Source organism: Mustela lutreola, chromosome 3 (assembly GCF_030435805.1).
Source record: "Mustela lutreola isolate mMusLut2 chromosome 3, mMusLut2.pri, whole genome shotgun sequence".
In the NCBI taxonomy this organism is placed as follows: domain Eukaryota; kingdom Metazoa; phylum Chordata; class Mammalia; order Carnivora; family Mustelidae; genus Mustela; species Mustela lutreola.
The window spans coordinates 11,424,305-11,443,025 of NC_081292.1; the positions used below are offsets into that span (position 1 = coordinate 11,424,305).

The 18,721-nt window shown below is 35.9% G+C and overlaps 1 protein-coding gene across 10 annotated transcripts in view; it reads left to right on the forward strand.

Moving 5' to 3' along the window:
* The window catches only part of CYRIB (CYFIP related Rac1 interactor B), a 143,023-nt gene that overhangs the window by 99,738 nt on the left and 24,564 nt on the right, over window positions 1-18,721 (forward strand). For 3 of the 10 annotated variants that reach the window (XM_059165617.1, XM_059165619.1, XM_059165616.1), the window contains 2 exons: window positions 10,111-10,193; window positions 17,065-17,186. In XM_059165617.1, coding sequence (XP_059021600.1) covers window positions 10,121-10,193; window positions 17,065-17,186 — 195 coding nt within the window. In that variant the 5' untranslated portion in view covers window positions 10,111-10,120. Of the gene's footprint in view, window positions 1-4,891; window positions 4,911-9,116; window positions 9,200-10,110; window positions 10,194-17,064; window positions 17,187-18,721 lie in introns of those variants that run through there. The other 7 variants (XM_059165620.1, XM_059165618.1, XM_059165622.1 and 4 more) reach the window with 4 other exon arrangements.

An 18,721-nucleotide genomic window follows, 5' to 3' on the forward strand; every position in this document is an offset into this window, starting at 1 on the left:
TGGAGGGGTCAGGGACTGCAGTGCTGCTTGGCATTCCCTGGGAGCTAGAGCCTAGAGCCGTAGTGAACTTTGCTTGTTTTTTAAGATTTTAGGGGCCCCTGAGTGGCTCAGTTGGTTAAGCATCTGCCTTCAGCTCAGGTCATGATCCCAGGATCCTGTGATTGAGCCCCACATCAGGCTCCATGCTTAGCAGGGAGCCTGCTTCTTCCTCTCCCACTGCCCCTTCCCCAGCTTGTGCTCTTTCTCTCTCTCTCCAAAATAAATAAAATCTTTTTTCCCCTAGTCATAGAGCATGTGTGAATGGGGGCAGGAGCAGAGGGAGGGAGACCAGCAAACTTGCTTGCTGAACGCAGAACCTGATGCAGGGGCCCAGTCCCACGACCCCGAAATCATGACCTGAGCCGAAATTAAGAGTCTGACGCCTAATCAACTGAGCAACCCCAGGTGCCCCCAAATAGCTAGCTTTTGATGACAGGAAATGCTGACAGGACTTGAAAACAGTGATCCCCCCCCCCCAAGTTTTATTTATTTAAATAATCTCTACACTTAACATGGAGCTTGAACTCATGACTCTGAGATCAAGAGTCTCATGCTCTTCCAACTCAGTCAGCTAGAAGCCCCCACAGAGGGACCTTCTTTCTTCCCACCTTCCAATGTCCTTGTAGTTGGTGGGGCCCAGTGAGAAGCCATCTGACAAAGGCGTCTAGGAGATACCCTTTTCAGCTTTTTTGTCCCAACATTAAAAGAAGATTATAGAACGATGGGCTTGGTGGTGAGCATAAGTAGGTAAATAACTGTCACAGTCTACCTTTTTGACCACACAGTAATCATTCATCTTTTTTGTTTTGAGAACAGTGCCACTGTTTTCATGCTTCCTTTTAGAATTCTATCTAACACTTGGATAGTGCATGCTCAGATGGTCTTAGGATCCCAGAGGGGATGTGCAGTCTGCTTATTTTACCAAATGTTGTGGAACCAGGAGTGGAGAGAGAGTTGAAGTCCTGGGAGCGCTTAGATTCTGCTTAAACATGTTTACCTTGTAAAGATCAGAAAACAGGAGGGGCAAGAGGAAAAGGGATATTTTGTTACTGCATTTATTAAAAAATGTTTGTTGCCCAGTCATTGTGATTGTGTTAGAAGAAAGATTCTGTTTAGCAGCTTCCCTTCTTGGGAAGAAAGAATTGAAGATGAAGGTACTGGCAGGTCAGGGTGTGATGTGCATTTGTAGTGCAGTCAGTGGAGCAGATAGTGTCATGTCGGGATAATTATTATAGATGCTTTATTGGGAGGCTAGCCTGAGGTGGTTATTTCTCTCCGTTACAGTGGCACTCAACTAACTATTGAAGATTTCCCACTTCGTGCACAAAGTTAGTATGTTCAGTACAATCAACCACTATGTTCCTAAAGTAAGTGTAGCCATGTTAGAAGCTAAGAAGGAATTGTGATCGTACCTCTCCTTTAAATTAATGTGTACCTGAATGATTCTTCAAATAAGAGAAATGCCACTAGATCTAACCTGTTTACAGTTTGTAAATGAATTCAGTAGGTATTTATTGGCTATTTACTCTGTCGCTCTTTGAAGATTTACTTTGCGTGCTTGTATCAGAGATGCATCAAATACATACTTGGCCAATAAAGTCAGTATTCAGCTAAGACCAAAGCCAAAAATCATCATAGAATATGCTTCTGGAATATATTATCAGAAAATATACTGAAATGTTAATTATTACGATGTTACTAATTTGAACAGATTTTAAAAATTTGAGCTACTGAAAATATTTTGTTCTTACACTATTGTCAGCTGCTCAGTGACTCCTGGGCTACTCTGGTGTTCATTTGCAATATTAAATCAACATTGGCTTTCAAATAGTGATGATGTACTTTTATAGAAGTAGTTCTGTAAACAAGACTTTGTGCCGTATTTGAAGGGGATGGTGCTTTTTAGAAGCAGATGTGCTGGGGCGCCTGGGTGGCTCAGTGGGTTAAAACCTCTGCCTTCGGCTCAGGTCATGATCTCAGGGTCCTGGGATCGAGCCCCGCATCAGGCTCTCTGCTCAGCAGGGAGCCTGCTTCCCTTCCTCTCTCTGCCTGCCTCTCCATCTACTTGTGATTTCTCTCTGTCAAATAAATAAATAAAATCTTTAAAAAAAAAAAAAAAAAAAAAAAAAGAAGCAGATGTGCTAAGTGATATTGTTGATACCATTTGAAATTTTTTTGAAGTTCCTTCTATTTTAGCTTGTACTTGCTGCTTCATGGAGTCACTTGAGAAATGTTTATCTTTAATAAACCTTTTACCTAGAAATATGGCATTAGAGTTTTATAACTGGCTTGCAGGATAGCAAAACTGAATTTCTACCTGCCTTTTAACTTTGCATTCACCTAATTGCAACATTTTCTTTATTGTGGAATGATTAGAAGGATCATTCTAGCATATGTCCTATAGTATTTTTGTAATTATTCTCTAAGAGCCTGCTAATTTAATTTTTCAACAGGTTCCGGTAGGTGAAGTACTTTCTCTGAAAGAACCATTGCTTATTAGTAATTTTGTTTTTGTTGGCATTATTATTCAGATTGCAATATTAATTTTTTAATATTAAAGTAGATTTTTTAACAAGTACTTAGCTGCTTGATTGAGCAACTCCAGAATCTCTTGTATATCTGGTGGGTTTTTTTGGAGAGTTATGAAACTGATTCACTATATCTTTGCTAATGCAAAATATATTTTGCTATATTACATTGTGTCATAATTAGTTTCTGAACACACAGCTGAAGAATGTGAACAAAGCATAAGCTTGTGATTCCTCAGCTACCCTTAGCCTTCATCATGTGTGTTTCATTGTCAGTGAAAATTGAATCATATTTTTCATTAGTGATTTTCCATTCTGTTAATATTTCTTCAGATTCATGATACATGTTATATGAGAACCAGAAATCTCTTGGTAAGTAAAGCAGAAGTGTGGTTGAATTCTCCATTAACCCACCATCTTGTCCATTTTATTTATTTATTTATTTAAAAGATTTTATCTATTTATTTGACAGACAGAGATCACAAGCAGGTAGAGAGGCAGGGAGAGAGAGAGAGAGGAGGAAGCAGGTTCCCCGCTGAGCAGAGAGCCTGATGTGGGATTTGATCCTAGGACCCTGAGATCATGACCTGAGCTGAAGGCAGAGGCTTAACCCTCTGAGCCACCCAGGTGCCCCCATCTTGTCCATTTTAAACTCTTCCTGTTGCTTTTACAGGTCTAAATGTCCAACAATACAGAGAAATACAATATTTAATATTAAGTGATGTTTTTATGCACAACAAAATATGATTCAGCAGCAATTTCTGGTAATATGTTCTCTAGAAGACCTTTTTGCCTAGAATTCCGAGCTGGATAGATACAAAAAGTTCTTTGTCTTCAACACTAAAAATGGTTGGCAGTTTTTAGTGGTCACTTCAGTAAGTTATTTTGCCCTTAAACTTTTTTAGTCACTATAAATTAGAAGGTATAGTTTTGTATTAAAGCATTCCTATAAAATCTGTTGTTGTGAGTTTTTTTTTTTTAAAGAAAAGAAAGTATATTTTTCAGTATCTCCTTTTCTCTAACACTTCATCGTATTTCCTTGAGTTCTTTATTCCTTTATCCACGTTGAAGATGATAATAGATGTTGGCTTAGTACTGGAGATTGTTCTCCTTATAAAATTTTGATAGTACAGGATCAACACTTTGTTTTTAGTTCCTTAGATTTAAAGAATTCCCAAATAGGGCTTTTGGGGGAAGACTTACAGTCTAAAGGAAACTAAATAAAACTTAAACCCACATTTCCAAGCTTTCTTTTTTAATGTTAGCAATGCTGTTCAGTTTTACAAAGATCAGAATTATGATGTAGGCTAGTCTCCATTCTTACTTGGAGCCATACTGGTGGCTGTAGAAGGATATTATGTTCTTGCTTAGTTAGGTGGGCATACTGTAAACTTTCTTGATATTCATATTATCTGTCACTGTTTCTCTAATTTTTTTAGTCTTTCATAAATTCTTACTTGTTGCTCATAAGACTGTGGCTTTTACTGAGAGAGAGAGAGAATCTTCATTATTCTGACTGGGAAAACATGCATGCTTTCTAAATTCTCAGGCCTTTTTTTTTTTTTTTTTTTTAATTCAGTTTTCAGTTGTCAGTATTTATCTTGGTTTTTCCTCCTCCTTTCTTGAAACACTTCTAAAACTTTACAAATTTTTGTTTTCTGTATTTTCAGTCATTTGTTTATTGAGAAAATATTTATGACTACCTAGTACATCCCCAAGCATTGTTTCAGGTGCTTGGGATAGAGTGCTGTACAAAATAGAGCCCTTATCTTCTTAAAAGTTTACCTTGCAGTGGCAGACACAAATAGATAAAGGTATAGATCTGTGTTAGATGGTGATAACCATCAGTTTGGGAATAGGAAAGAGAGATTTTACAGGTGGATTAGTCAAGAAAGCCTTCTGTAGGGTGGTTTGATTGAAACTGTGACCTGTGAAGCACGGTAGCTTCTCATTTGAAGGTGTGTGACAGAGCATTCCAGGCAAGGGAAAAAGCAGGTCCAGAGGCTCCAAGGAGAGAGAAACCTTGCTTTGTTAGAGAAACTGCAACAGGCTGCTGTGGAGAGTAGTGGGAGATGAGGCCAAAGTGAGTCGGGGACAGATCATGTAGGCTTTTGTAGGACCTGGTAAGAAGTTTGGATTTTATTCTGAGTGCATGTGTAAGCCATTGCATGTTTTTCAGCAGAGAAAGGATGTGGTTGATTTATATTTTTAAGAGATTGCTTTGATTCTTAAATAAAAAGACATTGTAACAGGAAGCAGAAGTAGAAGCAGTTAGGAGGTTTTCGAAGTAATCCCAGCAAGAAATGATGGTGGCAAGAACAAGGCTGATACAGCAGTGAAGAGGTGAAATGGGCTCTCCTTTAAGCTGATGAGAAAAGTGTATTGAGGAGGAGAAAATGTCAGTTATGTCAGATGCTCCTGAAAGGGGAAGTAAGGTGAGGACTTGAGAATTAACCGTTGGAGTTAGCAACATGGGGGTTATTTGATGAACCTGCCAAAACAATTTTGGTGGTGTAGGGTGGGACAAAAGCCTGGTTGGAGAGGACTAAAAGACAAAGCAACTCTTCGTAAGGAATTTTGGTGCCAAGAGAAGCAGGGAATAGGGTGGGAACTGGAAGGGGAAATGCAATCCAGGAAAGTTTTTGTTTTGTTTAGGATGGAAGAAGTAACTATGGATGCCGAAGGGAAAGGTATGGAAAAAGAACAGCTTTAAAGTAGAACAGAAACTCAGAAGAATGGATTATCCTAAATGTCAGATGAAGAACATATTTCAGGAAGGAGTGAGTGATAAACTGGGTCAAAGGCTGTTAGGAGATCAAGGTTGAAGTATGAAAATTGGATATCTTTTTTTTTTTTTTTTTAATAAACTAGGATATCTTAAAGCCAGAGGAAAATCCAGCAACTGAACCAAGGGAAATGGCAGCCCTGAGTTCAGGAACAAATGGAATTAGAAATTAGTGACTTCAGGACACTTTTCTCTAGTGCATTCTGGCTTTATCCTTTGTGACAGACTGGCTTTCTCTGTGGCAGGAAATAATGGCTTCCACACACTGAAGCCTCAGCGTTCCTTGGGGTGTGCTACTGGAACAGATCCTCTAACATGGCCATAGCAATAGCAGTAAATAGGTGCCAAACATGGTTACAACATGTTTTGCTTCTGTTAACCCATTTAATTGATTTTATGAACCCTCTGCAGTGGATATTAATATTATTAATGATTTACAGATGAGGCATGGGAAAATTAAGAAACCTGACTATAGTTGCAGGGCTTAGAAGTAAGTAGCAGAGCTGGGGTTTGGGGTACCCCGGCAGTCTGGTACCTACCAGACCTGACAGCTACCATACTGTATTTGTTGAAATCAGGGGATGGAGAGGTTTTGTTTATTGTGGTTTTGGCTAAAGAGTTAAACTGTGCAAGACAGGGATATGGTTTTGATTATTCGTTTATCCTTATTAAAAAGATACAATAACTGATAATATTATAATGAACTGTTTTCAGGTCTTTGAAAAATTCCCTGAGTTATTTATTTAAGTAATCTCTACACCCATCGTTGGGCTTGAACTCAAAACCCTCAGGTCAAGAGTCTCCTGCTCCTCCAACTGAGCCACCCTAACTCCCTGAATTCCGTGAGTTTTTGTTCAAAGAGGCACATGTAGTTTGGTTTGCTTACATAGATCTTTCTTTTCCTTTTCCTTTCCTTTTCTTTTTTTTTTTTAAGATTTTATTTATTTATTTGACAGAGAGAGATTACAAGCAGGCAGAGAGAGAGAGGAGGAAGCAGGCTCCCCGCTGAGCAGGGAGCCTGATGCAGGGCTTGATCCCAGGACCCTGAGATCATGACTTGAGCCAAAGGCAGAGGCTTAACCCTCTGAGCCTCCCAGGCATCCCTATGTAGATCTTTCTTGAGTGCTCTTTGGTAAAGAAACTTTCTGAGTTGTATGCATTCATACTACATTCAGTGGTTCTCAACCAAGGATGATTCTTCCTGGGAACATGTGATAGTATCTTGAGTCATTTTTGGTTGTCACAACTTGTGTGCTATATTGCATATATAGCCTCCATACATATAGGCCCAGGATGTTGCTAAAGGTCCTACCGTGTGAGACAGTCCTCTCACCACAAAAGAATTGTCCAGCCTCAGATGTTAATAGTACTGCAGTTGAGAAACCTGTACTAGATAAGCTGGGCCGTTTTCAAACTAAGTGTTTGGGATGAAGAGGTAAGAAATTCTAAATTTTTGAGTACTTGTTGAGGGGATTAAGGTCACATCGGGCTAGGGTGCCTTGAAAGAAGGACCACATAGTAGAAGTTCACAGAGGTGTGTATAGGGAAATGAAGCAGACAGACTTGGCCAATTTTGAGTATTTTCCTTGAGGATCGACTGTGTGCATACAAGTAAAAAGGTAAGGAAACCTAATCTCCCTTCCTCCTGTACCTGATGATGATCTCGTAAGAATAATTTTAGGATAGCATTTCAGCAATATTCTTGAAAATAAGTGGTCTTTGTCATTTACTGTGATTTATGACATTGAAATTCATTGGTAAGTTGAAGACTGGCTTGTATTAAAGAAGTAGAGCTATTACTGTTTTTTAAAAATAATTTTGTAATTCTAGGGTTATAGTTAACAGTATCCAACATTTATCTCATGCTTTCTGTGTGCCAGATCCTGTGCTAAGTTAGTGCTTAATCTCACTGAACTCTCCTAATAACCCTTTAAAATAGTTTCTGTGGTATGTATATTTTGCTGATGAAGAAAATGAGCCCTGGAAATGTTAACTGGCATCCTCAAGGTCCGACAGCTTGTCAGCTAGAGGTGGAATTCTGGTTCGAGTCCACAGAAGTACTGTCTTAACACCAAATGGTGTGCTGCCTTTTTTTTCTTAAAGATAATTTCAGTCCTCTCTTGTGCTTATTTTCCATCTGTAGTTGAAATTTTGATACCATTAGGTAATTCTTTGTATATTTGGTCTCAGTTCCTGTTAGTGAAGGACTTTTATATATGTTTAGAAACAGATATTCCATATATATGTGAAAACTTATAAATTAAAGCTGTGAAGTACTCTATTTCCAAATAGTTCCAAAGGGGAAAAAACAATTCTTGAATAAATTTGGTAACCAATTTGAGGTCTTATTTGGATGTGAAGATTTTGGAAAAACACTTATATTTTCTGTCTATAAAAAAGCCTAGAATTTCAGTGGATAAGATAATCAAGATGAAATATTTCCCTTTCTTTTACTCTCAGTTTATCTGTGTAAAACATTGTATGAAATCTTTCCAGTGAAATTCTGTGTAAGAAGGATTTTAATATCAAAAATAAGATAGATTCTGACCTCTCCGACTGGAAGAGAGGACTTTTCGGTGTTTATCATTTGTGAATAAATTTTAACATTTTCTAAGAAGTGTGTGGTCAGTCCACCACACTTTGACTGATAAAGCAAATAACTTACACATATACTATTAGCTCCTCTTTGGGATGCTCAGAGTCAGATAAGTATGCCACTGTCCAGAGAGTAAGTAGAGGAAGGGGTGGGGGGAATGGACAGTATAGATGCCCAGAAGTCCTAACTCTTTTCAGATGGTCTGTAATGGGGGTGAGTAATAAGATGTCTCCTTTCACTGATAAAAAATACTGTTACTTTTTTGTTTTGTTTCATTTATATTTGCTAGCAGTTCCCTATTTGGAGAAGAAAAAACAATTGAAACTGAGAAGGGAGGGTGTGGGGTGCCTCTGCTATCACAGTTTGCCTTCCTTATAGTTACTACAGTTTCACAGTTTGAGCCTGGTTTCCCCGATGTTCCTTCCACCCTCACTGACTGATGGCAGATTGGGGGGCAAGATTTATGCTAATGCATTAATTTTTACTGTTTTTCCTCTGCAAACTTACTAAGTTGTGATGATTGCTGGCTCCCTTTTGCTTGTTTGTTGTGTTAAGTTCCAAGTCATATACTTTGAGTGTTTGTAAATAGTTGATACTGTTGAATTATCCATCTTTGAGTTAAATAATGAAAAATCTGATTAATTTTAGGAGTATAGAAGATGTAAGAAATACTGGTTTATGTGTGGTAAAACTTTCTAAATGGGTCATCGATTGATAACTCCCTTCGGTCTTTAATGGTTAAATGTGGTTTAAATACTGTCTTCCTAGTATTCCCAATAGGGTGGAAACTCTCCCTATTAAAAATAATAGTTTCAGTTTTCACTTATTTGAGAGATCTGTTTTTGATGTTAAATTGAGAATATATGCCTCAAACATTTTAAAGGAGTAACACTAGCATAGTTATTAATCAAATGTAAATATTGCAAGTTATATGTAAAAATATCTTTTTTCCAATCTTGCTTTATGTAACTTTTTTGATGTGTGGAAAAGAGGGAAAGGGCTCTAAACTCAGAGCCAATGTGCTTTTGTTGTTCCAAATTTTCAGTGCCAGAAGTATATAAACCTGCACCTGTTGGTAATTATGAGCAAGCCAGCCTTTGCCAAATCCCAGGCCTCTGCTTAAAATTTTTTTACTGGAACTAAATGATGTTGCCATTTTTATTTTTAGGTTTGCTGGCATGGGTAATCTCATTAAGGTGCTAACCAGGGACATAGACCACAATGCAGCACATTTTTTCTTGGACTTTGAAAGTAAGTCTCTTTAGCCCTTCACAGCTGGTGCATAATGGTAAAGGTGAAAGATGGTCACACCGCAGTGAAGGCTGGCCCGAATATTTGTTAATAAAATATGGGGATCAAACAAAGTTTGCATGATTTTTTTCTTACTCGTAGGCAAACATCACCATCATATGTATAATTCTTTAGTTTTTCATTTGCTAAAATCATGTCGAGTCTGTAGCCAGTGCCGTCCTCTCATTAGTCCATGAAGCAACCAGCCTTATGATGAACATTCTAATAGTATGCCTTGGTGACTGCACCCAGCAATGCGTTTGCTCAGAATCCTGTGATAATCTTACAGAAAATCAGTATGGTGCTGCATATCCAGAGTCAGTACTTTATACAACCTCCACAAATTTATAAGTAATCCAAATTTGGTTAGAAATATATGCTTTAATGAATGGCATACAGGAAGTAAGCTGAATATTCTGCTATGTTAAGATGAAATGCAAAGGTGAGCTGTGGCCAAAACTCTCCATATTTGGCTTTGAAATAAATCTTTGTTTCAGTGCAATATTAAACAAGATTACATGTGAATAATTCTTGATAAGAAATTTCTTTTTCAGAATACTAGCACTATTGGAATACTTAAAGAATTTTTCATTATAAGGCCATTAATGAAACTTGTCTTGGGAGAATTTTGAGAAGAATTAGACCAACAGTTGTGCCATTGTGTACAGGAAAACCACATTTCACCTCTAGGTCCTACATATCAACACCCTGAGAACCCGATTTGCTGTCTGCCAGAGCACAGTCTGGGTAACCTGAAGGATGAATTCATGGCCTAATGAACATTTTCCCTGTTACTATTTTTTTTTTTTTAAATTTCAGATGTTCTTTTTTATAAAGGGATATTTTCTCTTTTCTCATTCTTGTCTTGACAGGTACCTTAACATGGGGAATCTTCTTAAAGTTTTGACATGCACAGACCTTGAGCAGGGGCCAAATTTTTTCCTTGATTTTGAAAGTGAGAAGATGATTTTATATCTATTTCTCTTTGCCTGCAGTAGACTGCGTCTGTCTTGCACTAAATGAATGTTTCTACTTTGCCATCTTTTAACTGCTTTGCATGACTGAGCTATGAATTGTTTGAGTAAAATTTCTGGTGCCTTCTAGAACTAGAAGTCATATTCTATAGATTAAATTATGATAAAATGTTTTTACTTGAATTTTTATAGGAGAGTCTTATCTCCTAGTTGGACATTATTTTGTAATTGGAGATACTCTAATGAAAATTTTCATGAGAAAATTTTGGTAGAAAGGACAAATGCTACTTTGAGATTTGTTAATAGAAGCAATATTTGGGGGAAAATTTATTGCAGTTGAGAAAAATTGTCTAGGCTTTAATTACTCTATGTATCTATTAAAGTATTTTAAATTACAAATCTGTTCATGAAGGCCATTCAAAGCTCAGTAATTTGGGCATAATATTAAAAGGTAAGTGTGAACCTTAATTATTTAATCTTTACAGATAATTAATTTGAAAAGTTAAACTCATTATATGTATGTATTTCAGGAATCCTTTTTTTTTTTTTTTTCCTAACTCTAAATAAAAAGAAAAATAATGGGTTCACAGACCTTTGAGTAATTTGCCTTCTGTTTGTTTTATGTTGCATGACCTATTGTAATATGGTCTAAGAGTGGCAGGTAAGTGTCATTGACCCCTGTGCATGTTGGAGAGCTTTTGCTTTTTGGCTGTCTGTATCGCTTTAGCTTACCTGGTTGTCAGATTGAGAACAATGAAATTAAATGGTTGTTTCACTGTGAATGTTGCTGTTTTAACTGATCATTATTAGAAAATTGTTAGGAAGGGGTGAAGAGATAAAAAATTTTTAAGTTGTGTGATCCTATGCATTTTTATTTGAGATTAAAGCATTTGAACAGATTTTTAAATTCTTAAAATTTAAGACCTTTTTGGGTTTTAAAAACAAAATAAGCAAATCCCTTAAAATCTATCTCCAGAGAGTCTTTGTATTTTCCATCAACTTAAGTTTATGTGATATTATATAATACATTCTATTTTATGGATAATTTATATATTTTTTCTTTAAACTAGGACAGTTCATATGAATCAGTTTGTAGCTTATCTCTGTTTTATGGAATTATTTGTGGTCTCTGATTTTTTTTTTTTTTTTTTTTAATTTTACTACATTCCTAGAACTGTTCTGTTACAGTTTGGGTCCTGTGTACAGGCTAGCAAAGAAAAGTAATGTGACTATCAGGACCATATTAAATTGTTGGGCTCTTAGGGGAAGATTTTATTAAATGAGTATTAGTTTTCTTGACCCTTCTCAACAATTTAACAGTGCCATTTTAAGTGCATGTCTGGCATGAATTTTAATCAGCTTGGGGATGTTAAGCAAATTGCTGACTTGAAGATTATTCTTTCAGATGAGGCAGCTTACGTTAGAGCTGTATTTTAGTTTATTTGCATCTGTTTCAAACTGGTCTTGTATATTTTTCTGCTATTCTGTCTCCTTTTTATTCTGTCTCAAATTCCTTACATTTGCAGAATCTTGGCTTGATACAGTCAAGATCTTGTTCAAGACTTGGCACTTGATCTTTTTATAAACCTAGCATCATGTTGTGGTCAAGTGAGAAGCACGAATTCACTGTAGTATTTTAAGTATTATTTGGTCTTGATTTTACAGTCTTTGGGGGTTTGAACCATTATCCTTAAAATTTAATTAGCTAATTTAGTGACAGGAATAGGTTAAAATTGCTACCAACACTAATAACCAGTAATGAAGAACTATATATGAAGTGTTAACTAAAGACAGATGTAAAGTAAAACGTATTTGTTCTCCTTATCAGCCAATGTAGAACTTTCAGTTTGACACTTGATATACTGTATACTCGGCCAGAGTTTGCCGGTTGTTACTTATCTAGGTTTATAAATGTTTTCTTTTCTTTTTTTTTTTTTTTTTTAAGATTTTATTTATTTATTTGACAGAGAGAGATCACAAGCAGGCAGAGAGACAGGCAGAGAGAGAGGAGGAAGCAGGCTCCCTGCTGAGCAGAGAGCCCGATGCAGGGCTTGATCCCAGGACCCCGAGTTCATGACCTGAGCCGAAGGCAGCGGCTCAACCACTGAGCCACCCAGGCGCCCTTAAATGTTTTCTTTTGATTCTAACATTGAGTTCTCTTAATCAGTTTTATCTTTGATCTGTTGCATATTCCCGTTTGTAAAAGTTTATCTTATCATTAGACTATTTCAGTGACTATAGCCCAACGCATGGGTCTTGTCTTCAACAGCTTCATAGCAGACTAGGAATTGTCAATATAGTTGATTTGCCATTTCCTTGTGATTACTGAGAATAAAGCCACATTCTTTTTTTAAGTAGCATATTTCATACTACATTGTTTATTTCTGGTTGAACAATAATAATTCAGGTTACCAGAGTAATTTGGCTTTACTCTTCGATCATTTATAGTGGTTAAATCTAGATCACTGTGTCTCCATGATTGGGCAGCTAGAGCAATAATTCCATACAGATAGATATACTGGCATTTTGTATCAAGTTGTATACAAATTAAGTATTTTTATGCATATAAAACATGATCTGATGGAATCCTGTAGTTTACAGAATGAAAATGTCTTTCAATCATGATTCACTTATTCACATGCATGCACATACGTGGTTTTTCAGTTCAGTTAACAAATGTCTGTAGCTTGCCTCCGGTATGCCAACCAGTAGATGGATGCTGGGGATTCAGAGATAACAAAGATACAACCCCTGCCTTTTGGGAGTTCTCAGTATAATACAATAGAAACACAAACTAATAATTTCCTTTGCATCCTTTACCATTCAAGGTATAGATCACAGTGGATTAACTTGACCTAGCAGTGAGTAGATGGGATATCTTGGAAGACTTTCTGATGGTAACCTTTGAATTGTGTTGTAGAGGGTGAGTTAGAATGTTTCAGGGTAAGTTAGTGGAGGACATTGTTAGGAAGAAGGAACAGCATCTACAAAGGCCTTAAGGCATGAAATGACATTCTGTGTTAAATGAAATAGACTGTTACCTACTCGACGTGAACTAGAAAGAGGACCTTTTTAAAATTATAACTATGTAATAAGATTTTATTTAAGAATAATGGTTCAACTAAGATATAAGCCCAGAATTGCCCCCATAAAATTTGGGAGCAGTTATGCTAATGGCAGCATATAAAAAGCACTGAATTGGGGGCAGTATAGCCTCTTCTAGTTTTTTTTTTTTTTTTAATTTCTTATTTGATAATGATACAGCTCATTCTAATAACACATCTGTAGCCTGAGTAACTGTTGTATCTGTTAGTCCATTAAATTGTGGTTCTTAGGAGAATAGGGACTTCTATTTATTTTTATGTCCCTTTCCGTCCTTCACAGAGTGCTCTCTGAATGTTAGAGGTTCAGTATCTGTTAGTTAACTTGACTTAACTTATCTCAAGGCAGACCAGAATAGGAGAGTAAATAAAGGTGGTTGTTTGTAAAGGAGGAATGGAATCTTACTTTCTCTAATTCTTTGTTAAAGTGCCTTTCCATTTAATCATACATTTCCTCTAATTCTTGTGTCGTTTGTGTCACTTGTCCCTTGCAATCTTGTAAAACTACTGAAATCTACTCTTTTAGTCTAATTTTATTTTCCTATTTTACTTCTTGCATATTTTCAGTTGCTTTTGCCCTCCCTATACTTTGAAATATCTTTATTCTGGTGGCATTTTCTTCTATTTATTTTTCTGAAATGATGAAAGATTATATTCATACAGAGTTGAAAATGCATAATAGTTTCCTTTAACTCATGGTGGAGGTGCATTTGTGTCTCTACCTTCTCAATCATTCACCAAATAATTTATTACAGAAAATCTGCTTGGGACTGAGTTTACATCCTGTACGGCCTATGTGCTATATATTGAGGTCCCTGCTTCAATGTAACTTAGGGAGATAGATCATAAATATTTACTGAATGAGTGAATGCAGAACTAAAGCACAGTGACCCCTTATCACAATTAGTTTTTATGTGACTAGCTTTCTGACTTTTTTTTTTGTAGCTGATCTTTGCCCCCTTTTGTATTTTGTATAAAATTGTATAAAATTCAGATTGAATTTTAGCAATTATTTTCAGTGACTCTTTAATAGGAAACCAGTGTGAAATTACAGTATTTAATTTTACCTTCAAATAATAAGAGCAACTGAAACATGCCTTAATTTCCCTTGAACAGCTATTAAAACTAAGCTTGATGAGTAATCACTACTACTCTAAGTAGTAGATACTTTATTTTGCATTCAAATGAATGTCCTTTTGTCAGCTGGTTAAGTGATAGTTTTTTCTTCAAGTAATAAAATTTTTCATTCTTTGCCATGAAAAATCAAAGTGACAAGTCTTGGTTGCATTATATGATACCATATTTTGAAAAAATGCTTTATTTTATAGTCCTTCTCCCTCCCTAGTATTTCACCCTTTTGCATGACTTGCTCTCAGTAAAGTAGTGCTTATTACTTGTCTGCTACTTTCTGTTTGTCTTCATTTCTACAGCAGTCTTCAGCAGCTTTCAAAATTATAAATGTGACTTTCCTGTGACAGTCTAAAAAATGTTTAATCAGTGTGGTGCTGGGTATTTTTTCCACCCTTAGGGGAAACTGGAATCTTCTCCTTTATTTTTAAATTTCTTGGTACTTACTAAACTTCTGATCATTATTAATCACTTCAAGGTCTACTTAAATCTACTTAATGATGTTTCTTTTGTATGTAAGTCTCAGTGTCACATTTTTCTGTTAACGGCTAGTCACCACACCAAAAATACAGTTTAGTATTTCCAAACTTCACAAGTATTTTTTGATAAATATATCAGTCAAAATATTGTCCTTTGTCATGAATTCCCACTTCATGAATTAAAACTATGATATGTGTCTACTATTGATGTTATGTCTGTAGTTTCACAATTCCATATGAAAAAGTATAAAACTGCTGTTTTGCATGTTAAAAAATTATTTTTCTCTATTGCATCTGGTGTAAGTATAAAAATTATGAGGTGTACTTTTTTTTAGTGTGTGTCTTACTATTAATTTGGAGAATATGGTCTGGCTAAATATGAGAAATTATTACTGCTAAATAACAAACCCTGATTTTTAAGAAATCATTTAGCTCCAATATAAATATTTACTTCTAGTAATATACGTTACGGCTTTGGATACAGAGTGTTTTTAATTTGGCTCCTCTTGTGTAATTATTTTGTCACAGTATTTTTATTAAAAAAGTAGATGATTTCTGAAAGATTCAGAAAATAATGGAACAGACAGATACAAGAACACAAATTCTTAAGTGGACTTTACACATGAATGTTATTGTTGCCATAGTACTGTTTAAGTATGGTGAAGTTAAAATTTGGTACCCTGTTGATTTTTTTAAAAACTGGAATATTTTTTACTAGTTTGCAGCTTTAATAGATGGAATTGAGTTACGACTTGCCCCATGTGCAAAATAAAGTTACAGTTCTTAGGCATCTGGACTCCTAGTTTCATGTGTGAACTAAGTTTCTTTAAATTTTCTAAGGAAAGAAATAAATATATTTTGTATTTGTGGGAAGGTAAAGTGGATGTAGAAAAGTCTAAGTACTAGTTGTATATGATTGGTAGACAAAGTGATTTATCCCAAATGTTCTGAATTCATATTATCAATTTGGTCTTCCTCCCCTGACTCCATAAGAAAAATTTTTGTGTGGAGGAATTCATCCAACACCGTTCCTCTCTAAAATATGAGGATGATCATAATGTTTATAATGTTTAGTGCATTGTGCCTTATCTGTAGCATCAAATGTGGTCTATATGGAAAGGTTTATGAAAAAGTCCCATTTCACACAGATTGCCCATTTTTCTCAAAAAAAAAAGAAAAGAAAAGAATTATATTAAATAAAAAAGATTTAGCCTTAGAGAAACAAATGACCAAGTTATTAAAAACAGGGTTTCTGCTACCTCAATTTTAGAAGAGAGAAATCCAGATTTAGTCATCTGTTAGCATATGCTGTGTGACTAACACCACAGGTGGTAGAAATGCCCATATGTTTGTGTTCCTGATTGTGCTTTTTATGACTATAATTCTCCCTTCATTTTTCTCTCTGTCCCAAAGTGTGCGAGGAACCCGTTTTTGCTTTAGTATTTCAGAATTTCAGAGACAGTATTATAGCTGCAAGTATCTGGTTTTCAGCAGCCTAGCCATTCTGAAACAGTGTCATAATTTGAACTCCTCTACACAAGAGTTTTGACCTTGTGCTTATCAGCAGAGAAGTTCATTGGCACAGAATTCAAAGTGGTCCCTAGGAAAGGGGAACATCTAACAACTGTCATTTTCAGATAGTTTTTAATTTATTTTATATTGACACTTAAATCACTAAAATGAACTTTCTAGGAAAATAAAGCAGTTTCAATTTTAAACCATAGGTGAACAAGATATGTTAGTAGGCTTTCCATTTCTGTTGCATTAAAATAAATCATTATTCATGCATTTACTGTCATTACTGGTAATGATTACTATAGTAGTAAAAGTGATTATTACCACTATCACAATTTGAACTTTGAATTAAAATTCTCAATTTTATTTAATATACCAAGTCATGGTTTGTAACTTAAGACAAATAGTAATGTTTGATGGTCCCTTGCTCCTTGTGTATTTACAAACTTGAGGCTAGAAATGTTGTAGAAGTATGAAAAAATTACCAGTCTTTTCTGAGAAGTTCGGAGTTAACATTGAATAAGATGTGAGCCATCTTTAGAAATTGAGACTGTTCATTGCTTAGAGTTACACATTTATTAAAAAAAATCATGTGACTGTAAATTTTTTTGTGCTTTCCTGCTATTTAGATGCCCAGCCTACAGAGTCTGAGAAGGAAATTTATAATCAGGTGAATGTAGTATTAAAAGATGCAGAAGGTATCTTGGAGGATTTGCAATCATATAGAGGAGCTGGCCATGAAATACGAGAGGTAAAGATGTTTAAACATTTTCCAATAAACTAAAATTCTCTGTGTCCCTCTTCTTAAGCCCTTTTGTACATACTTGTGAATTCTCTGTTGCATATGAAGTGTTACACTTAAAGAATGATCACTTACTTGGACTATTTCAGATGTGGTTTTAGTGATACAAGGGTTAAAGGAAAATGGTGTTCTGAATATGTAATTTATGTATGTTGGAGAAAATTTTATTTTTTTGGTTGCTCTCACATCTGAAATTTACAGTATCCATGAGGGATGATTTATATCATTTATTTAGTTAGTTAGTTATTATACATACATACATATATACTTTTTGGGCGGAGAAGAGAACATAACTTTCTGTGGCCTTTTGTCCTGCTATTCTTATTTTTTTCCCCACTCCTATGCTTTCCGGGAGAAGGCTGCTGTCATCCTTGTGGTCTGGACTCCCCCAACTGTCTGATGACTTTACACCATGGAGCAAATATCTGGTGTGGTTTCTTCAATTATCTTCTCCTGAGCCTCTGAACTCATCCAGGTTTCTAACTACCTCTTACTCCACTTCTGTTTTTCAGAAAAAGCTGTATCTCTACTTGGTACCAAGATTAATGTCTCTACCTTTGTTCTGCATCCTCCTCTGGAATTTTGCTCTTTTAATTATTCCTTCTCTTAATTACATCTTCTATGTTTTTTCTTCTGTTGGCTTCTTCCCCTCAGAATATACACATACTTGGGTGTCCTCTACCACCCAAAGAAACACCCTAGCCTCTGGACCTATCTCTTTCTCATGATGCATTTCTTAAGGGCATTGTCTTGTTTCTTCATTTTTTCCCACCCTTCTGCTTCTTCTATTCTTCTGTATAACTAACAGTGCAGAGGTTGTCAAGGAGCAGTCTGTTGGTTTTACGGTCCGCATACCAGCTCCATTCCTCTGATGACATTTGTAGTGTTAATGAAGGCAGAATTAAGTGTAGGTACCAGAAGATGATTCAAGACGATTTAGTTTTGGACCATGGGGCCACAGGTTTTGGTGATTGACTGGATGTTTAATATAAGGGAGAAGGGGAGTTAATGATTCCAGGGTTTCTGGTTTAGATTAGCCATTGGTGATAGCATGATCTGAGGGAAATTATAGATATTGTGAATTCATTTTTTTTTTTTAAGCTCTCCTGGCTTGGGCTGTTTGTTTCTTGAACGTCTTACACACGTACACTTTCCTTCCTTCACATCTCAGTAATTACTTCCCCTACTGTCTTGCCCCAGTGCTTTGCACACATTTCTTTTACGGTAACTATCACTTTTTAAAAAAAATTATTGAAATTTAATGTTGATAACTCCACTGCCACCTCCAGCTTGAGGAGGAGGGTAAACCTGGTTTCTTACTAATTGGTGTGTCATCAGCACCTAAAACAGTGTTTAGGAAGCACTTAGTAACTGTCGAAGAAATAAATACAAGAGCTTAGACGAATCTTGCCAGTATCATTAGCTTAAGTGAAACCTTTAGATTTCAGTAAATAAAGGCATGTAACCATTTCTGTGAAATTCAA